The following is a 20,985-nucleotide window of genomic DNA, read 5'->3' as shown; positions in this document are numbered from 1 at the left end:
AACAATTATTTTCAAATGTGCACCCTCTAAATATCCATGGACCCCCTTATCTGAGGTGGGAGGGGAGCAGCCATGTGGAGTGAGGAGTAGCTGAATTATTTGCATTTTTTTCAAGAAGAATGATCAAAGGACAGAGTTTAAAGTCATAGCAATCAACTGCATATGAAATGTTAAACAAAACATTGCGTAAAACAGCAAAATTTAAGGCAAAAGAGCCGTTTTCTCATGACACAGGAGTAGGCTTATGTCATCTTCAGAAAGAAGGTGGGTAAAACGAAAATACATAGCGTTCGTCTAAAAGTGCATCCGCATCCATTATGATAATTTGTTTGAACTTAATTTCTGAAGCCACATAAGGATGGTGGCGACTGCTGTTGCATACAGAGCCTGTACATTGGTAACGTATTATATAAGAGCTTACACATGACCTTCCAATTTCCTTATACTTGGGTCAATTACAAGCAGAACAACAATTATGGAGTTTAGTTCGTTGAGCATGATGCCCACGTAGCTGAGATGGAGAAGCCGTAAGGAAAATGTATCCTAAATATGATTATCATCTCCCTTCCATCTTAACACTACAACCAACAAAATTGGGAATCAAATATTTTTCACTATAAAGTCTTTATAACTGAAACCGGTATTGGCTCATGAACGGGCAAACAGACTAATGGGACAAAACAGGGAATCCAGAGACAGATCCAATGACATAAGGAAATTTAGTGTCCACTAAAGGCAGCCACCTAGTCAGGGAGAAAAAGGAGGACCCTCTTATCAGTTTGTTGGGATAATGGACAGTCATATAGAAAAGGATAAAATTGAATCCATTACTTAGACTATTCGCTATAAGAAATGAAGCCATAAAATTACTAGCAGAAAACATAGGTGAATTTGTCTATAACCTGGAAGAGGGGAAACATCCCTAACATGACTCAAAATCAAGAAGCAACAGAGCAAAAAGGTTAATACATTTGATTAGATAGAAATGTTTAAGAAAAGCCTCTGCTTGGTGAAAACTGGAAATATTTGAAACAGGTAACAGACAACAGGTTGGTATCTCAAATATATAAGGAACACCAAAATGAAAGGATAAACTATAGAAATAAAGGTTACCTATGGGGGAAGGAGAGAATAGGTGAAGGAGACAGGATATAAGCTCTTGGAATCAAACTGACTTGGAACCTTGTAAATATTTACATAACGAAAAACAAAATAAAAATAAAACAATTTCTAAAAATCAAAAGTAAAATGAAACAAGTCAATCTAACTACTGTATGTCCAGTTGGTGGCATAACCATACAGAGGGGAACTATTCCACGTTTCTTTAAAACACAGTAATGTGACTGACTATACGTTCCTAATGGGTTATATACACCCTACGCTAAGGATGAAAAGAACTATAAACAATCAAACTTTTTTCAGTAATTACATTGTGAGAATAGTAGTGTCAGAATGGTCATTCTGTACTGTGTACTGTGGGATAAATCAAAGGAACAACCGTTAGGATGGCAGTTTATTAAGATTTTTCGGAGCATCCCATTTTCAGGTACCCCCTCTCATAAGAGAGCTATACTTTTGTTGTAATAAAAAAAAATCTTTGCTTCTCTAAAAAAAAAAAAAAAAAAGATTTTGGGAGTGGCTGAAAGGACATACAGGTCAATAGACACAGGCAGATGAGGTCAATATCCTGCAGCCCTGAACTGGTTCTATCAATAAGATCTCATAATTTCATCTTTAGGAAGTGCATCCTTCCGAGCTCTGTCTACTGAAGAAGCCTAGAAACAATGAACAATAAGCACCGCTAACACCCAGACTGTGGTTTCTAAACAGCAGGGGTCCTTGGAGAAATGGCTGAAACCCAATCTAGGGTGGGAGATGTACCGAGAGAACCTGGAACACCTTGTCATACCAGAAGGCAAGAAAGCTATCAAGGTTCTAGGGTCATGTGAAGAAGACTCAGGGGTCAATCTGCCCACCAGCACAGCTGGACCCAAACACACCCTATACGCGGAAATCCACAATTCTGTATGATTCCTTAAAAAAAGTCACTTCTGGAAGACAGAAGGGGTCGCCTTATGAAGGCCTCACCCTGCCTTTCTTACACAATGTACCTGGGAGCAACCAAATAGTTAAGAGAAGTTTCTCTTCCTCAAAGCATTCCAGTTCCCATATGAAGGAGGAAGGGACAGAGATAAAGTGTGGCCCTTTGGCAGCCTCTAATGATTTAAAGGATCTAGGCAATATTCGTCAACAGCTATTAACCTTACAAAGAGAGATAAAAAGAAATTATGGAACCCGGACAGAAGTCCTTCATCACCTATGAAGAAGTCTCGTCTCTCCCTGAAAAACAAAACAAAAACAAACTGAAATCTGATAAGTCCTGTCACCCTAATTATCAATTTACAGGAAACACAAAGGTCAGTCTAACATAGTTAACAACATAAGAGGATAAAATCATCAAAATTCAGACTGTGGGAAGTTATAGGTGATATGATCTAATTTCTTCAACAAAAAGTTAAAGAAAAATAAGAAAAGCAGCAGAACCTAAAGATAAGAGAAATTTAACAGATCTATTAAGCAATTGTAATGTATGGGCCTTGTGAGAATCAGATTCAAACAAACTGAAAAATGAACATACACGTACTTGAACACAAACGTATGTATGTACGTATTTATGTATGTCTCTATATGTATAATAGAAATAAGACATGTTTTCACCTGAAATCTATGTAATTTTACTAACAATTGTCACCCCAATAAATTAAAAAAAAAAAAAGACATGACATGTTTTGATATTTGACGATATTAAGGAATTACTGTTAAATATTTGTTAGATACGTAATGGTATTGTGATTTTCTTCTTTTAAAAATAACTTAGAATTACATACTGATGTTTATAGGTAAAATGCTATGATGTCTGTTACTGGCTTCAGAATAATCGAGCAGTGGGAGTCGTTAGGTGTATAAACCAAATACTGGCAAAGACAGGTAAGGGCTGAGGTGGGGTGACGGGTACTTCAAATTCGCTACACTATTCTCTTTACTATCGACGTTTATATGTTTTCCATAATAAATTTTTTTCATTAAAATTGCAATTTTTTTTTTTTTTTTTTAAAGAAAAAGGTGGTTGGGTAAAACAATTTTTTCCCAAAAGGTGAAAATCTGAGCTATCAAGCCAGGAAAAGACATGGAGGAACCTTAAGTGCATATTACCAAGTGAAGCCAATGTGGTCTGATTTCAACTAAATGACACTCTGGCAAGCTCACTGGATGCCAGAGGTTGAGGGAGTTGGGCTGAACACTCGTAGGTAGAGTACGAAGGCAGTGAAAATATTCTGTATGATACCGTAACAATGGGTACATGTGATCACACATTTGTCCAGACCCACAGAAGTACAACACCGGGAGTGAACCCTAGTGTAGACTGTGGACTTTGGGTGATAATGTCAACATAGGTTCATCCACTGCAACAAATGGACCACTTTGTCGGGAGGTGTTGACAGAGGGGAGGCTGTGTGTGTGTTTAGGGGCAGAGGGCATACGGGAACTCTGTACTTTCTGCTGTTTTGCTATGAACCTAAGACTGCCCTAAAAAATAAAGTCTATTTAAAAAAGTGAAAATCATGACGTGTACACTAATTCGTTTATGACCTCAATTTTTGTTATCACCGGAAAATGCTTGTACCCCTCACTGTGAAACGAGACGCCTGCACACAAATTCACTGCGGTTAGAGAACACCAGTGTTGAGGGGCACTCACGCTCACCAGCACCTGTGCACACGAATCCTGCTGTGAGCCTCCATGACTGAAAGAAAACCCCAAGAGCCCCCAGGGACGAGCCCGCAGTGACTTAACAGCTCTGATTCTTAATTTTGAGAAGGCAGTGAAGAGAGTTAGGGAGGCCAAAAACAGGCAAGCCCTTTGAAGGTGCTGGCCTGTGGAGCCTTTGTGGTGGGATGAAATTGCTGCCAATAAGAGAAAATGATGGATGTAACACTAAAGTCTCCACATCTGAAAAGACCTGTCAGTGAGCTACCTCAACTCCTTTTTAGAATGAAAAGTAAAAACCAATCCACTGACAATCCCACCCACTTGAGAAAAACCTTATCAGGAAGTCTTACAGATTTCTATTTTTGTAGCTATTTACTTAAAGGAATTTTCTCCCCCGAGCCATCTTCAGGCTCCACATTAGCACAAAATAAAACTGGTTTTATGACCCATGTACTTTTGTTCCATTCACCCCGCATTCACAAAACAATCTAAGGAAACTTGAGCAAACACTGATTATGCAGTTCTGTCACTATCTTGCCACACATACCCTCCATGGTGCAAATACTCTTCATGAGTACCTATTTTTCACAATTAAAACCTCCCTCCAATGGTAACTGAAAAATTAATTTTTCAAAATAAAAAAATTCCAGAAATAAAAAATACGTAAGTTTTTAAAAAAACTGAAATCTCCCTCCCAAATTTCAGCATGAATTCATGGAGCTAGCACGGAGAAAGGGCAGGTGGGAGGTGGAGGTGGCGGAGGTGACAGCACGCTGCTCACCCAGTCCTCCCGGGCCCGCCAGGAGGAACTCCTGTCTCCCTATCCTCTTGACGATGGGGTGCTTCTCCTCACTGCAGTAAGGAAAGAGGTCCTGGGAGGCGCCCGTGTTGTAGTTCAGGATGATGTACTGGGTGGTCAGAGCCAGGCACAGGAAGTGGCCGTCCACGGCCACGGCCAGGGGCTGCTCCGGCGTGGACACTTCCCTGACAATCTGAACCCGGTCCTCGTACACCATGAACACCTGGATGGTTCTGCGTTTGACAGAGATGATGCAGACCTCCACACAGAACGGGTCCGCACTCACGGGGTTCTCATTCAAGGCCAACGCCAAGGCCCCTTTGATGCGGGCCCCTGAGGGGACAGGCTCCAGGCTCAGCATGTTGACCAGAGTTATGGAGTTGTCACAGAGCACCAACAGCCTGTTGAGGGCCGATGCCGCTCGCAGCTCACTCACTGGCTTCTTGAAACCCAGGTGTTTGTGCAGCTGCTTCGTGGCAGTGAATGTGGCTGTCCCTGCGGGCAGGGTCCTCTCCTCCAGCAGGAAGTGGTAGATGAAGCCGTCGCTGGTTCCCACATAGAGGTTCTTGCCACAGCACTCCACACACTCTATGCTGACTCGCTCTTTGTCACCCATCAGCAGCTCCGGTTCAACGGCAGAGACCAACGTAAAGGCCTTGGTGCTCATCATGCCTGCTGCTGGTCTGCGGGAAGAGGAAAAGGAAGAGGGGCCTTAGCATAACACGGAAGCGGCAGAACCATCCCAGGTTGCAATCGATATACACCAGTTCCTCAGTTCCCATCTCAGGAAAAGGTAATCATTCGACACTGTGAAAAAATAGTGAAGGATAGAACCGATTTCCCACTCGCCCTCCTCCTACCAGGTAAATGGGAGACCCCAGCAGGAGAGCACCTTGCTCATCCTCCACAGAGCTCAGTTTTATATGGAGCTTCCTTGCAGCATTCTTGGGAGACCTACCTGTAGGGAAAAGACAAGTACACGTATTCACCCACATACAACATAACAAAAACACTGTGGGAAAAGGCAGAAATGATCCCCACTGATCTTCCCCGGAGCTTCTCCGGCCACTTGATTTTGTGTTTAAGTGAATGGCAGGCAGTACATGACTGTACCAGATCTGTCAGAAATACTGAGGCAGGAACCACACCTTGAATGCCTTTGTGCTCTTCCCAAGGAGGCATGCATGTTGGTCCTAGCACTATATTTGGCTCCTAGAGTAAATGTGTTCATGTTGAGTAGTATGGATATGCCTCGACTCTCCTAGTCTTTCAGGTGAGGAGTTGAGATAGTCAGTGGATTTCTGAGAAGGGCACTGACATGTCAGTTGATGATTACTCACACTGACTGCCTGCCACTCTAACCCATGGCTTCCTACGTCTTCCTCTGAAGTGGACTCTGGTTTCACACTCTACAAAGTTAGAGGCAGCAGAAATGGGCAAGACGGCCATCCCCTGATTTCTCAGCTGGCGGGAAAGCAGACTCACATGTGGCAGGTAGTCCCTAATGCCCTCAACGGGACAGAGCGGTCCTGTAGCTCTAAGAGAACTGCAGAAGGCTGGTGGGAGTTAGAGGGAGGCTTTTAGGACTTTTCTACCACTTTGAGCTGTCCTGAAAAGGGTTGCCTAATGAAAGACTAAATTCCTGTCCTTTGAGGCATTCCAGCAAAGGCTAGAAAAGTTCTTGGAAATATTCAAAGATTCATGCATTAGGGAAGGGGAGGAATTACCTTAGAGATTTTAGAATTCTATAATTTTGTATACACCCTGTCCACTGAGGCGGCGATAGCCACACACGTGTAAAGTCTCTGGTTCCCTTTCCTGAGTCAACACATTCCCAGGAAGGAGGGCATCCCAGATCTGGGGATGAGAGTTTCCCACTGGACACCACCAGAGTTTCTTCCTATCCCTTTCCTGTCATTTACTAGCTATGTGACCTTGGGAGGCTCACTTGGCTTCTCCCTGCCTCAATTTCCTCACCTGTCAAATGAGAATAATAATAATGGTGCCTACTTTATATGATTCTTTGAGGATTAAGTGAGTCAGCTCACGTAAGCACTCAATAAGTCAGTTTCTGATCTCACCATTAATGCATTCCTCTCCATCTCCCAACCTGCTCTGTTTTTATTTCCCAAGCTGGGCATCAAGAGAGAACAATACTGTCTTCTGCCCTTCGAGGTGGATAATCTGTGTCTACCTCCTCTGACAGACTGAAATGTAAGCGCCACACACACACACACACACACACACACACACACACACACACACACACCGGCATATTCATCTCATTTACACAAGCTCATCTTCACAGAGACAATGGAAAACAGGTGGGAAAGTAAAGAGTGAGGCTCAGAAGGCCTCCCAGAGAAGGAATCATGTCCATCTCTCCGCGGCTGCAGGAATGCCCCCGGGTCCCAGGAAAAGCCTAAGGGTGGGTGAAGAGTAGGCTTTTAATCTTGGACACAATTTTTAAACACTACCATCTACTTCTCATGTCCAAAAAGAATCACCAAAACCAAACCTATACAATACTTTTCCCATTTAAATTCTGATGTGTTAAACACAGACACTGAAATGTACGCTTTGAAACATCCCAAGTCTGTGAAAGCAAAGTAATATGAAATAGTCCTTCCTTCACGGATGGATCAATAAGAGCTGTCTTTTAAAATGGCAGGATAGAGTGATTCTACTGTTTAAAATGTGAATTGTATTGCTCGCTTTGCAGAAGGAATAGAGAAACAAGTTTCAGGTACTCAAAACCAAACTCCTCTATGTAATTTTTTTAAAGTATACTGTCCATAATTCTAGCCTGTCTTTACTTAGCATAGGGATACACGAAACACATTTGCAGAATACAGCTGATCCTTGAACAATGAGGGGGCTGGGGCACCCACTGCCAATGCAGTTGAAAACCTACATATAACTTAAATCGGCCCTCAGCATAAACGGATTCCCAACCACCAGCTGACCCTTGAACAACGCGGGTTTGAACTGCATGGGTCAATTGAACTGAGTAGGTCAAATGAACTGTGCGGGTCAACTGAAAAAAGTCCACATATAAGTGGACCCGCACAGTTCAAATCCACATTGTTTAAGCATCAACTGCATATGGAAAGAATCAAACACCTCATATTTAGTCTAAATACTGGGGTGAACAGAGAAGGGAGAGAGAAAAGGGAGTTGTACGAAAAGCATTTATTTGGTTTATTAAAAAGTCATAATTCTATAATATTTTTAAAAAATGCAATATTGTTTCATTACTTAGTAACTACACTTACTCAAGTCTTGCTAAAGATAAGTTTCCTACTACAGGCCTTTAAATAAGGGAGCTGCTTTAATCAGAAAATGGTAATTTATAAAAAGCAGAAGGACAGTGATGTCAGCATCGTGGTGACGTAAGATGTTCTTCCTTTGTATCTCCCCATTTTTAACAACAAATTAGACATCCATCCACAAACTAAAGCACCCTGGTGGGTGTTGTGGAATCTAACACCACACACCAAGGGACCCAGGTGGAGTCTCGCCCATCTGGACATCCAGTGATAGGCAGACAGAACTCGCTATGGGCAGCGGAACCAGTGGAGCCAGCAAACCTGCCCAGACCCCTCTCACCGTGGCTCGCAAAAAACCTGGAGAATGCTGACCTGGGCAGATATCCAGACATGAGAGAAAATGTATGGAAGTCCAGCTTGCCTGAGGGGAGATTCCAGCATGCCATTGCAGCAACAAAACAAAAACAAAAACAAAAGTAGGAATTTAGTCACAGCAGAGGCAGCAGTTAAGAGAAACTTCCCCAGGACCGCAGCCCCCAAGGGCTGATCTATCCAGCTGTGACAACCTCTCCAGTGGAGGAAAAAGATAGCAGTGAGTTGAGTGCCTGGCTACCCCAGCTGTGCAGGATGCAGCTGGAGAAGCCCATTTGTCTCCATGAGGGCCCAGAGTACTGAGGCAGGACCTTTAAGACTGGGGGGGAGAGAGGAGATTGGGAAAGAGGCAGATAAGAATTTCAAAGGACATTAAAGGGACGATGTACAGCCGGAAGTCCACCCACAGCCTCTGGAAGTATAACACCCAGGGATCTCCCTACTGGGTCTGCAAGCAGCCGCAATGCCTGAGTACTGAACTCCCCCCTGAACACACACACTCTGCAGCCAACTCCTCGTGTACAGCATGACAGGGATGCTGGTAGATAGGAAGCCCACTCATAGAACAGGCCTCAGTCTGTGTGCAAGGGAGAAATCACAAACTTGAACTATAGCATCACCTTCTGGAAAACAAAAGAAAGGTTTCCAGTAGCCAGCAGTGAATTGGAAGAACCAGAGAAGACATAAAAGCTTAAGAATTCAGCCACAAGAGGGAGCAAGAAGAATGGAGCAGGTGTACCCATATACAGATGGAGAACACCCAAATAACACCATCAAATAGAATACCTCAACGTAGGCAACTGGCAAAGATTTAGGAGGTGTCTGCTACATCAAATATGAAAGCAATAATGCAAAATTATAAGGAATGTGAAAAATCAAGAAAACACGCCATCACAAAAAGAAAGTACTTCTCCACTGAGTCCAAGGGCATGAAATTTGTGATCTAGCTGATAGAGAATTCAAAATGGCTGTTTCAAAGAAACTCAATGAGTTACAAGAAAACTCAAAAATATAATTCAACAAAACCTTAAAAAAATACATGATCAAAATGAAATTTTTACCAAATAGGCAGAAATTATAAAAAAAAAGAACCAAACAAATTCTGGGGCTGAAAAACTCAATGAGTGAAATGAAAAATGCAATAGAGCATCTGCAGTAAAGCATACGGAAGATAGAATAAGTTAGTTAGAGGTTAGGAATTTTGCAATAACCTAGCTAGGGGAGAACAAAGAAAAAAAGAATGAAAAGAGTGAAGAAAGTCTACATAATCAATGGGATTCCATCGAAAAACAAACAAAAAAACAAATATTAGAATAATCTGGATTCCAGAAGTAGAAGAGATGGACAGGGAGTGGAAATTTTATTTAAAGAAATAACAGCTAATAATTTTCCAAACCTGGGGAGAGAACTAGATATCACAGTTCAGGAAACTAACACATCACCCTATTATAATATCTCAATGCAAAAAGACCTTCTCCGAAGCACATTATAATAAAACTGTCAAAAAACAAATAAAGAATTCTAGAAGTAGCAGCAGTGGGGGAACCACTGTAACCTATAAACAAAGAAACCCAATTAAGTTACCAATAGATTTCTTAACAGAAACCCTTATAGGCCAAGAGAGAGTAGAATGACATATTCAGAGTGTTGAAAGATAAAACTGCCAGCCAAGAATATTCTACCCGACAAAGTTATCCTTCAGATCAGGGGGAGAAATAAAGACTTGCTCAGACAAACAAAAGCTGAAGGAGTTCACCACCACTAGATCTGTCCTGCAAGAGATGCTGACAGAGCTGAAATGAAAAGATGCTAATAAGCAACATGAAAACATACAATAGTATACAACACACCAGTAAAGGTAAATATACAGACAGACCTAGAAGACTAAATATGTAATACGATGATGTGCTAACCAACGATAGTATAAAGATCAAAGGAAAAAAGCATTAAAAATAACTAGAGCTATTATAATGTGTTAATGAATGTACAATTATAAAAGGAGGTAAATGATGACATCAAAAATATAAAAGAGAGGAGTGAAAGTATGAAGCTTTTGTAGATGATCTAAGTGAAGTTGCTATCAGCTTAAAATGGACTACTGTTTTATCTGTGATACATCTTATGTAAGCCTTATGGTACCACAAAGCAAAAACCTTGATCATATGAACAGAAGATAATGGGGGGACAGAGCATACCGCCATGGAAAATCTCCAATTTACAAAGGCAGGTAGAAACTGAAGGAAAAAGAAACAACGGAAATACAACACACCCCGAAAAAAATAAGATGGCATTAGTAACATCATGAGTCAATAATATTAGACATTAGAAATATAATGACATTAGAAAAATCAGAAGACAATAATAGCTCTAAATGTAAATGATTGAACTTACCAATTGAAAGGCACAGAATGGCTCAATAGATTAAAAAAAGAAAAGAAAAGAGACACAACTATATAATGCCTACAAGAGACTCGCTTCAGCTTTAAAGACATATAGGCTCAAAGTGAAAGGATGAAAAAAGATATTCCATGAAAGTAGAAACTAAAAGAAAGTGGAGATAGCTGTACTTATAGCAGACAAAATAGACTTTAAGCCAAAAACAGAAGTAAGAGACAAAGAAGGGCACTACATAATGATAAAGGGATCAATTCATCAAGAAGATATCACAATCGTAAACATGTATGCATCTGACATCGAAGCACATAAATACAATAAGCAAATATAAACAGATATGAAGAAAAAATAGATGACAATACAATAATAGCAGGGGACTTTAATACCCCACCTTCAGCAATGGATAGATCATCCAGACATAAAGGAAACAATGGACTTGAACCATATATTAGACCAAATGGACTTAACAGACATTTATAAAACATTCCATCCAACAGAAGCAGAATACATGTTCCAGGACAGATCATATAACAGGACACAAAACAAGTCTTAACAAATTTGAGTAGACTGAAATCATACCAAGTATCTTTTCCTTCCACAATGATATGAAACGAGAAATCAACAAGAGGAAAGCTAGAAAATCTATAAATATGTGGAAATTAAGCAATACACTCCTGAACAACAAAAGAGATCAAAAGTAAAATCAAAAAGTATCTCAACACAAATGAAAATGCAAACATTACATACCAAAACCAATGGGATATAGGAAAAGCAGTATTGAGAGGGAAGTACATGGCCATAAATGAATATATCAAGAAAATGGAAAGATCTCAAATAAGCAACCTAACTTTATACTTCAAGGAACTAGAAAAAGGAATAAATGAAGCCCAAGTTAGTAGGAAGAAGGAAATAACAGATTAGAGCAAAAATAAATGAGAGACCAAAAAACAAAAAAACAAAAAAAAGTATCAATGAACCTAAGAACTGTTATTTTTTTAAAGATGAACAACATGGATAAATCTTTGGCTGAGATAAAAAGAGAGAAGACTCAAAATGAGAAATGAAAGAGTTTATAACTGATACTATAGAAATGCATAGGATTATAAGAGATTACAATGACTAATTATATGCCAACAAATTAGATAACCTGGAAGAAAGGAATAAATGCCTAAAAACACACGCTATTCCATGTGTGAAACATGAAGAAACAGAAAATCTGAACAGACCAATAATGAGTAAGGAGATTGAATAAGTAATCAAAATCTCCCAACACAGAAAAGCCCAGGACCAGATGGCCTCACTGGTGATCTTACCAAACATTTAAAGAAGAATTAATGCCAATCCTTCTCAAACTATGCCAAAAAACTGCAGAGGAGGGAACACTTCCAAACTCATTTTACAAGGTCAACATTACGCTGACACTAAAGCCAGATAAGGACGCCACAAGAAAACTATAGACCAATATCCCTGATGAATATAGATGCAGAAATTCTCAACAAAACATTAGCAAACAGAATTTAACAACACATTAAAGGGATTAGATATCATAACCAAATTGGAGTTATCCCTGGGATGCAAGGATGGTTCAACATGCGCAAATCAATAAATGCGATACACCATATTAATAGAATAAAATAGACAATCATATGATTATCTCAATAAATGCAGAAGAAGCATTTGATAAAATGCAACATCCTTTCATGATTAAAACCAACAACAAATTGCGTATAAAAGGAACATACCTCAACATAATAAGGACCATATATGACAAACCAACAGCTAACATTATGTTTAATAGTGAAAATTTGAAAGCTTTTCCTCTAAGATCAGGAACAAAACAAGGTGCCCAATCTCAGGACTCCTATTCAACATGGTACTAGAAGTACTATCTAGAAAAAGAGGCAAGACAAAGAAATAAAAGGCATCCAAGCGAGAAATAATTAAGTAACATTGTCATTATTTATAGATGTTATGATCTTATACACAGAAAATCCGAAAGACTCAATAAAAAAACTGTTGGCACTGATCAAAAAAATTCAGTAAAGTTGCAGGATATAAAAATCAACATACAGAAATTAGTTGTTTCTACATAAAACATCTGAAAAAGACATTTTAAAAACTATCTTATTTATTTACAATAGCATCAAAAATAATAAATACTTAGGAATAAAATTAACCACTTAGTGAAAGACCTATACAATGAAAACTAGAATACCTTGATAAAAGAAATTGAAGAAGACGCAAACAAATGAATATCCACTTTCATGGATTGGGAGAATATTGTTAAAATATGCATATTACCCAAAGCCATCTATAGATTCAATGTAATCCCTATCAAAATTCCAATAGCACTTTTTACAGAAATAGAAAAAACAATCGTAAAACCTGTATGGAATCACAAGTGACCCCAAATAGTCAATGTAATTATGAAAAAGAACAAAGCCAGAGGCATCAAACTTCCTCATTTAGGAAATGTAGTTTCAAACTATACTACAAAGCTATGGTCATTAAAACGAGTATGGTACTGGCATAAAAACAGACACATAGTTCAATGGAACAGAATAGAGAGCCCAGAAATAACCTCCATTTACATGGTCAACTAATATTTGACAAGGGAACCAAAAATACTCAATGGGAAAAGAGCTGTCTCGTCAGCAAATGGTGATGGGGAAACTGGAAAACTGCATGCAGAAAAATGAAATTGGACCCCTATCTTATACCAACCACCAAAATTAACTCAAAATGGATTAAAGACTTAAACATAACCAATACCATAAAACTCCTGGGGGAAAAAAACATAGGGAAGAAACTCCTTGATGATTGCCTGGGTGATGACTTTTTGGACTGACACCAAAAGCATAAGCAACTAAAGCAAAAATCAACCAGTGGGACTACATTGAATTAAAAAGCTCTGCACAACAAACGAATCAACAAAATAAAAAAAGGCAACCTACGGAATGGGAGAAAATATTTGTAAACCATGTATCAGATAAGGGTTGAACCTCCAAAATATATAACGAACTCATACAAATCAATAACAACAACAAAAACCAAACAATGTGATAAAAAGTGGGCAGAGAAACTAAATAGACATTTTTCCAGGGAAGACATCGAAGTGGCAAACTGGTATATGAAAAGATGGTCAAATCACTAATTGTCAGGGAAATGCAATTGAAAACACCTGTTAGAATGGCTATCATCAAGAAGACAAAAGATAATAGTGTTGGAGAGGATGTGGAGATAACGGAACCCTTGTACATTGTTGGTGGGAATGTAAATTGGTGCAGCCACTATGGATAGCAATGTGAGGTTTCCTCAAAAGAAATAAAAATAGAACCACCACGTAATCCAGCAATTCTATTTCTTGAGTTTGAAGAGATACATGTACTCTCATGTTTACTGCAGCATTATTCACAATAACCAAGATATGGAAACAACCTACGTGTCCACTGACAGATGAATGGATAATACTGTGGAAACACACACACACACACACACACACACACACACACACACACACACAGAGTGGAATAGTATTCAGCCATGGAAAAGAAGGAAATTCTACCATTTGTGACAACATGGAGGGACCTAGAGGCTCTTATGTTGAGTGAAATAAGTCAGATAGAGAAAGACAAATACTATGATATCACTTATATGTGGAGTCCAAAAAAGCCAAACTCATAAAAACAGAGAGGAGAATGGTGGTTAGCAGAGGTTGGGGGATTTGGGGACATGTTTCAGGGCACACACTTGGAACTACTAGGTAAGTCAGTCCTGGAGAGCTAATGCACATCACAGTGACTGCAAACAATACTGTGTTATAAACTCCGAAGTATCTGGAACTGACTTACATAGAGATCAATGAAAGCTGACAAAGTTACATTCTGGTACTTCAACAATGGTTTATTCCTTTAGGCCGTGGAAAAATATTCTCTGTGATCTATTATAGTTCTGTGATAAATTTACTTAGATAAAATATGAATCATAAAAAGGTAACTTTAGGCTATACCTTCCTGTATTAACATTAAGTCTAACTTACTACAGTGTGAATTCAGAGAGGTTTTAACAAGGTAATAAAATAAAATTTTGTTAAGGTGTAAAGTTCATACTTTATTGCATGATCTAAAAACTGATCTGAAATTTAAACTAACTTTCTGTTGGAATGTCACCTTAAAAGCATGGTTATAATTTAAAAGATCAATATTTTACTTTTTCCTCAAAATTATAAAATACATATTTAGTTAGGGAAAGAGATTGGAAAATATTAGTACATTCATGGACAATAGTTTAAATAACGATAACATTACATATGCAACAAGCACCTCTAAAGGTCCAAAAAAAAAATTTATAAGGCACTGTTCCATTTCCCAAGAGTGTTCCAATCTCATTAAGAAAAATAGGACTAGAAAAGTACACAAGTAACAGTATACAGATCTGACAATTAAGTTCACGAACTTGCCACCCTGCGCTTACATTGGCAGCTCTGTACAAACAGCTCAGTAAAGTTTCATAATCTTGGTATATCAGTGTCTCACAGCTGTGTTCGTGTCGACGTGTGGCGATGTCTTTCTGAGCAGCGTTCATTATTGTTGAGAATGTCTGAGCTTGAATTAGAACAATGAACAAACATTAAATTTCTTGTTAAACTTGGCAAGAGTGGAAGTGAAATCAGGGACATGTTAGTCCAAGTTTATGGGGGTAATGCCATGAAGAAAACGGCAGTGTACAAATGGATTAAACGTTTTTCTGAGGGGAGAGAAAGAGTCACTGATAAAGAGAGGTCAGGGCAGTCACTGACAAAACTGACAGTCGCTGAGCAGAACTGACAAAAACATTGCAAAATTCATCGAGTTGTGCGTCAAAATAGTCGGCTACTTTGAGAAGCATAGCAGATCAGTTAAACATGTATAGAGAAACAGTTATGAAAATCTTAACTGAAAATCTTGCCATGAGAAAAGTGTGTGCAAAAATGGTCCTGAAAGAGCTCACTGATGAACAAAAGCAAAGGAGAGCTGAAGTTTGCCAAGGCCTTAGTGGTCCTGGAGAGGCAAGATGATATTTTGGGCCATGTATCACTGGTGATGGAACATGGGTGTTCCCTAAAACAAAGCGTCAAAGTGCACAATGGAAATCAGCCAATTCTCTACGACCAAAAAAGTTCCGTCAGTCCAAATCAAGAGTCAAAAAGATATTGCTAAACTTTGTTGATATCAGAGGGATTATTCATTATGAATTTGTACCAACTGGACAGTTAACCAAGTTTACTATTTGGAAGCACTGAAAAAGCTGCGTGAAAAAGTTAGACGACTTGAACTTTTCGCCAACAATTCATGGCTCTTGCATCATGACAATGTACCAGCTCACACAGCACTGCATGTGAGAGAGTTTTTAGCTAGTAAACAAATAACTGTATTGGAATACCCTCCCTATTCACCTGATCTGGCCCCCAATGACTTCCTTCTTTACCTGAAGATAAAGGAACTATTGAAGATATTTTTGATGACATTCAGGACATCAAGGGTAATACAACAGCTCTGATGTCCATTCCAGAAAAAGAGTTCCAAAATTGCTATGAAGGGTGGACTAGGCACTGGTGTCGGTGCAGCTTCCCAAGGGAAGTACTTTGAAAGTGACTGTAGTGATATTCAGCAATGACGTATGTAGCAGTTTTTCTAGGATGAGTTCGCAAACTTAATTGTCTGACCTCGTAATAATGTCCTAGGATACAAAGAGCACTAACCATAACAGAAAAAGTTGTTAAACTGAATTTTATAAAAATTAAAAAATTGTGTCCATGGAAAGACACCATTAGGGAAATGAATAGGCAAGTCCCAGACTGGGAGAAAAATTTGCAATAATACATATGGCAAAGGGGTCATATCCAGAATATAAAAAATCTCCTACAAACCAAAGCCACAATGAGATTGTCATTTCACACCCATTAGAATGGCTACAATTAAAAAGACCGACAACACTAAATGTTAGGGAGGATGAACAACAACTAGAAACTGCATATTTTGCTGGAAGGAATGAATATAAAATTGTTTCATCACTTTGGAAATCTGTTGTTTTTTTAATAAAAGTACACATGTATTTATCCTGCTACCCAACAATTCCTTTCTTAAGTGTTTCCATTTCTCTTCTGTAGATACCAATATCCACAAAAAGACTTGTACGAGAATGTGCACAGCAGCCTGTTCATAATAGCCCCAAACAGGAAACAGCTCAGTTTTACCTACTGAAACCATTTATACCGTGGAATAAAACTTGTAAATAAAAAAGGAATAAACTGATAAAGTCAACAATATGGATGAATCTAATCTCAAAACCACTGAATGAAACCATATACATACTGTATTTTCCCTTTATATGTAGTTCAAAAGTAGGCAATCTATAGTGACAGAAATCAGAACAGTGCTTACAGAGAGAAAGGGGTGATTAAACGGAAAGGGATACTAGAAATATTCTGTATCTTGTATGAGGTAATGATTACACAGGTGTATAGATTTATCAAAATTCACTGAACTGTGCATTTAGGTTCTATGTATTTTACCGTATGCAAATTATGCTTCAATGAAAAATTCTAAGTGACCCAGAAAAAAACTGCAATTCTGATAAAAATTCTAACAGGTGTGAGTGTGTGTGTGTGCGCACGCGCGTCCGTGTAACTCAACAAGCAGATTATAAAACTCATGGCAGAGAAGGCCCAAAAAAGTAGGATTTAAGAAAAAGATAATATAAGGGACCTTGATTCAACAGATAGCATGTAATGTAAAGCTGTGGTTATTAAGATAATGTGGTACTGGTACGATGTGAGACCAGGAGAAAATATCTGGGTGCCCAGAAACAGACTGTGCGGAACCCTGAAACATAACAAGAGTGCTGCTGCACATCATGAGGTGTGTAAGAGGATAGATATGATGAGTAAGCAGTGCTGGGACAATTGGACATCTAGAAAAAATTAAAAGAAAGTAGAGACCTATCAGACACCATGCATCAAAATTACTTCAGGTGACTTAAGATTCTCAAGTATAGAAGGCCTAGTTTTCAAACTTTGAAAAGAAAATATAAAGAAATATGTTTATGACCTTAGGGCAGGGAAGAATTTCTAAGATAAAATATAAGAAAAGCACGAACACTAGGGGAAAAGATAAATTCATTCACATTAAAATGTAAAACCTTTGTTCTTCGAAAGATACCATAAAGAAAGTAAAAAGTTTAGATGGGGAAAACTATGGGGGTGGGGGAGAAGGCACTGACACCAGATATCTGACAAAAAAGATACTTGGATGATAGAGGGAACTGCTATAGAAAAGAAAGTAACAATAATCTGATAGAAGAATGAGCAAAATTCACGAGCAGGCTTCTCACAGAAGAGGAAATATAAATGGGCAATAGCCATGAAAGAACGCTCAACCTGCTTAAACTGGGATTGCAAATTATAGGTACAAGAACACTTTCTTCAACCTACTAAATTGACCAAACAACTGAAACCTGATGACATCAAGTGTGCGCAAGAACATGGAGCAATGAAAACTCTCCACACTGCGAGTGGAAGCTTCCAAACTGGCAAGACCACTGTGATTCATCTGGGAAGCCCTTGACGTGACTGAGTAAGCCAGTGGTTCTGCTTCTAGGTTTACGCCTGGGAATTTATGTTTGCCAGGACAAAACAAGGAAGATGAAAGCCATCTTGTTTGAGACGGGAAACCTGGAAACAACTCAAGTTTCCCCTACAGGATGGATTGCTATAGGGCAGCTCCCTACAAGGCGGGGCGGGGAAGAGCAGCACACTATATATACTGAACAGACAAGGCTTTGTAAGGCTCAAAACCATGAAAATGCAACCAATATAATGTTAGGGATTCTACTGAAACATTTAAGAAAAGTAAGGGAATGATAAACACAAATCCAGGGAAGATAGGATCCGGGACAGAGGTATACAAGGTTTCAAAGGCATTCGTTAACACTCTGTTTCTTTCTTTCTTTTTTTAAACTTATTTATTTATTTTAAACGTATTTATTTAACTGAGTTTTTCCAGCACCCATCAGCTCCAATTCAAGTAGTGGTTTCATTCTAGTTGTGGAGGGCGCATCTCACAGTGGCCCACATAAGGATCGAACTGGCAACCTTGTTAAGAACACCATGCTCTAACCAACTGAGCTAACCCGCTGCCCCACGCTCCGTTTCTTAAGCTGAGGTTGCTTTTGTTATTATTTTCTACATCTTATGAAGACCATAAATATTCTTTTAAATGTATTAAATATTAATTATATACACACATATATACAGAGGATGCCAAATATATGCACATTTTAAGAAAGGAAAACTGTATTAAAATTGTAATACTCAATATACACCGATAACAAAAGATGAATAAGATGAATACAAGTCACGTCTGACTTCACGTTTGACAATTACAAGAGGTGCTCAAAGAGGTTACCATCAGCGTCCAGACTTCTGATTACAGTGAACTACTGCTTGAGCAACGTTGACCAAAGTGTCCACTTGTATACATTTTTTTGGCACCCCCACTATGTACATGTGTGTGTGTGTGTGTGTGTGTGTGTATGTATGTGTGTGTGGTGTGTGTATACAGAGGGTGCCAAAAAATGTATACACATTTTAAGAAAGGAAAAAACTGTATTAAAGTTGTAATACTCAATATATACCGATAACAAAAGATGAATACAAGTCACATTTGACTTCTGCAATTACAAGAGGGGCTCAAAGTGGTTACCATCAATGTAATTTTAATACAGTTTATTCCTTTCTTAAAATGTGTATACATTTTTTTGGTACCCTCTGTGTGTGTATGTGTGTGTGAGTGTGTGTGTGTATTAAAAATATATATAAAAATAAAATATATTTTATATATACATACTTTTATATATATATATGTGTGTGTGTGTGTATATATATATATATACATATATATATATATATATATAAATAAAAATAAAATTTTTCCCCAAACTAGCTTACCCTGGAAATAGACACAGAACCTCAGTTTAATAAACTTGGCTGTATTCACAAAGTGCATGTTCCTTGTTTAAAATTTCATTTAATGGAAACATTTGTCATATACATAAGTGAGTTCCTTCCATCTAAATCTACTGCAGAGTTTACACTGTACCCATATTTCCAAAGTCCAACATAGGGCGTCCCAGCAGGTATTTCCATAAATCCCCCAGGGTTATTCTTAGATGGAGGAAAACACTACCATGTGGCAGAGTGCCCAGGAGGAGGGGCAGGTGCCCTGCGCTGGGTCTGTTTGCACCGTCAGAGGTCACAGCCTCCAAGAGGTCACCCTCTTACCTCTGGGTCCTCGACTCAGCTTCAGCTTTTACAGCCACAAATGCATCTCCGCTCTTATTTTCCAGCCAGTTCAAGACTGTTACTAATTGTTAACTGATTGCCTTATAGATCTAACATTACAAGATTACAGAAAAATATTTACATAGATTCCTCATCTGAGACAGAAATAAATATATTCTGCTAAAAGAATGCTATGACAAAGTGGCATTTTATTAAGATGGGATCTTCACCAGTAATTATTATTCTTGAACCAAAGGAGGACACTCTGTTATCTCCTATCACAGAATGTGCGCATAATATAAGGGCAACCTTAAGATGAGCATGGTGTACTTGGGGTCTGCAAAAACCTCACATTTCAGAATTCTTTGAAACAGACTCTTTGGAGCCCTAGGGAGCTGAAAGTGCACCAGAGAGTCGACACTTGAGAGGGTGAAAACTCAACTCATCAATGGGTATTATAGGCCTATAATAGGAAGTGCTTTCCTGTGAACAAGCTAAAGATTAATTCTTCATCTATATTTTAAAAAGAACACTCTACCTAGAGATACATTTGCTACCGTGTTTCCCCGAAAATAAGATGCAGCCGGATAATCAGCTCTAATGCGTCTTTTGGAGTAAAAATTAATATTAGACCCGGTATTATATTACGTATTATATTATATATCATATATCATATCATATCATATATTATATTATACCCGGTCTTATAGTAAAAAAAGACCCGGTATTATATTATACCCGGTTTTATCTTACAGTAAAATAAGACCGGGTTTTATATTAATTTTTGCTCCAAAAGACGCATGAGAGCTGACGGTCTGGCTAAGTCTTATTTTTGGGGAAACACGGTATTGTCACATTTGATATTAACCGTTTTTTGAGTTTCTGATAGTCCATTATAAGTGAATGGAGATCAAATGGTCACTCCAACGTTTGGACCAAAGTCAGGCCAGATTCAAAGCCAATAAATACATGAGGATGTCCAGGCATGAGGACGTCACCAGAGACATCATCATGTCCTCTTTAAAACGCTTCGGAAAGCATGCCACTGCGTAGAAGATAAA

At 38.7% G+C, this 20,985-nt stretch overlaps 1 protein-coding gene across 1 annotated transcript in view; it reads right to left on the bottom strand.

Moving 5' to 3' along the window:
- The window catches only part of TGFBRAP1 (transforming growth factor beta receptor associated protein 1), a 59,292-nt gene that overhangs the window by 30,699 nt on the left and 7,608 nt on the right, over window positions 1-20,985 (bottom strand). The window contains exon 2 of the mRNA XM_033125127.1: window positions 4,553-5,253. Within this exon, the coding sequence (XP_032981018.1) occupies window positions 4,553-5,240 (688 nt within the window). The 5' untranslated portion in view covers window positions 5,241-5,253. The remainder of the gene's footprint in view (window positions 1-4,552; window positions 5,254-20,985) is intronic.

The sequence above is a fragment of the Rhinolophus ferrumequinum genome, chromosome 13, assembly GCF_004115265.2.
Source record: "Rhinolophus ferrumequinum isolate MPI-CBG mRhiFer1 chromosome 13, mRhiFer1_v1.p, whole genome shotgun sequence".
Lineage (NCBI taxonomy): Eukaryota > Metazoa > Chordata > Mammalia > Chiroptera > Rhinolophidae > Rhinolophus > Rhinolophus ferrumequinum.
The sequence above is the reverse complement of the archived record's forward strand: the minus strand, read 5'-3'. Positions and strand labels throughout refer to the sequence as shown.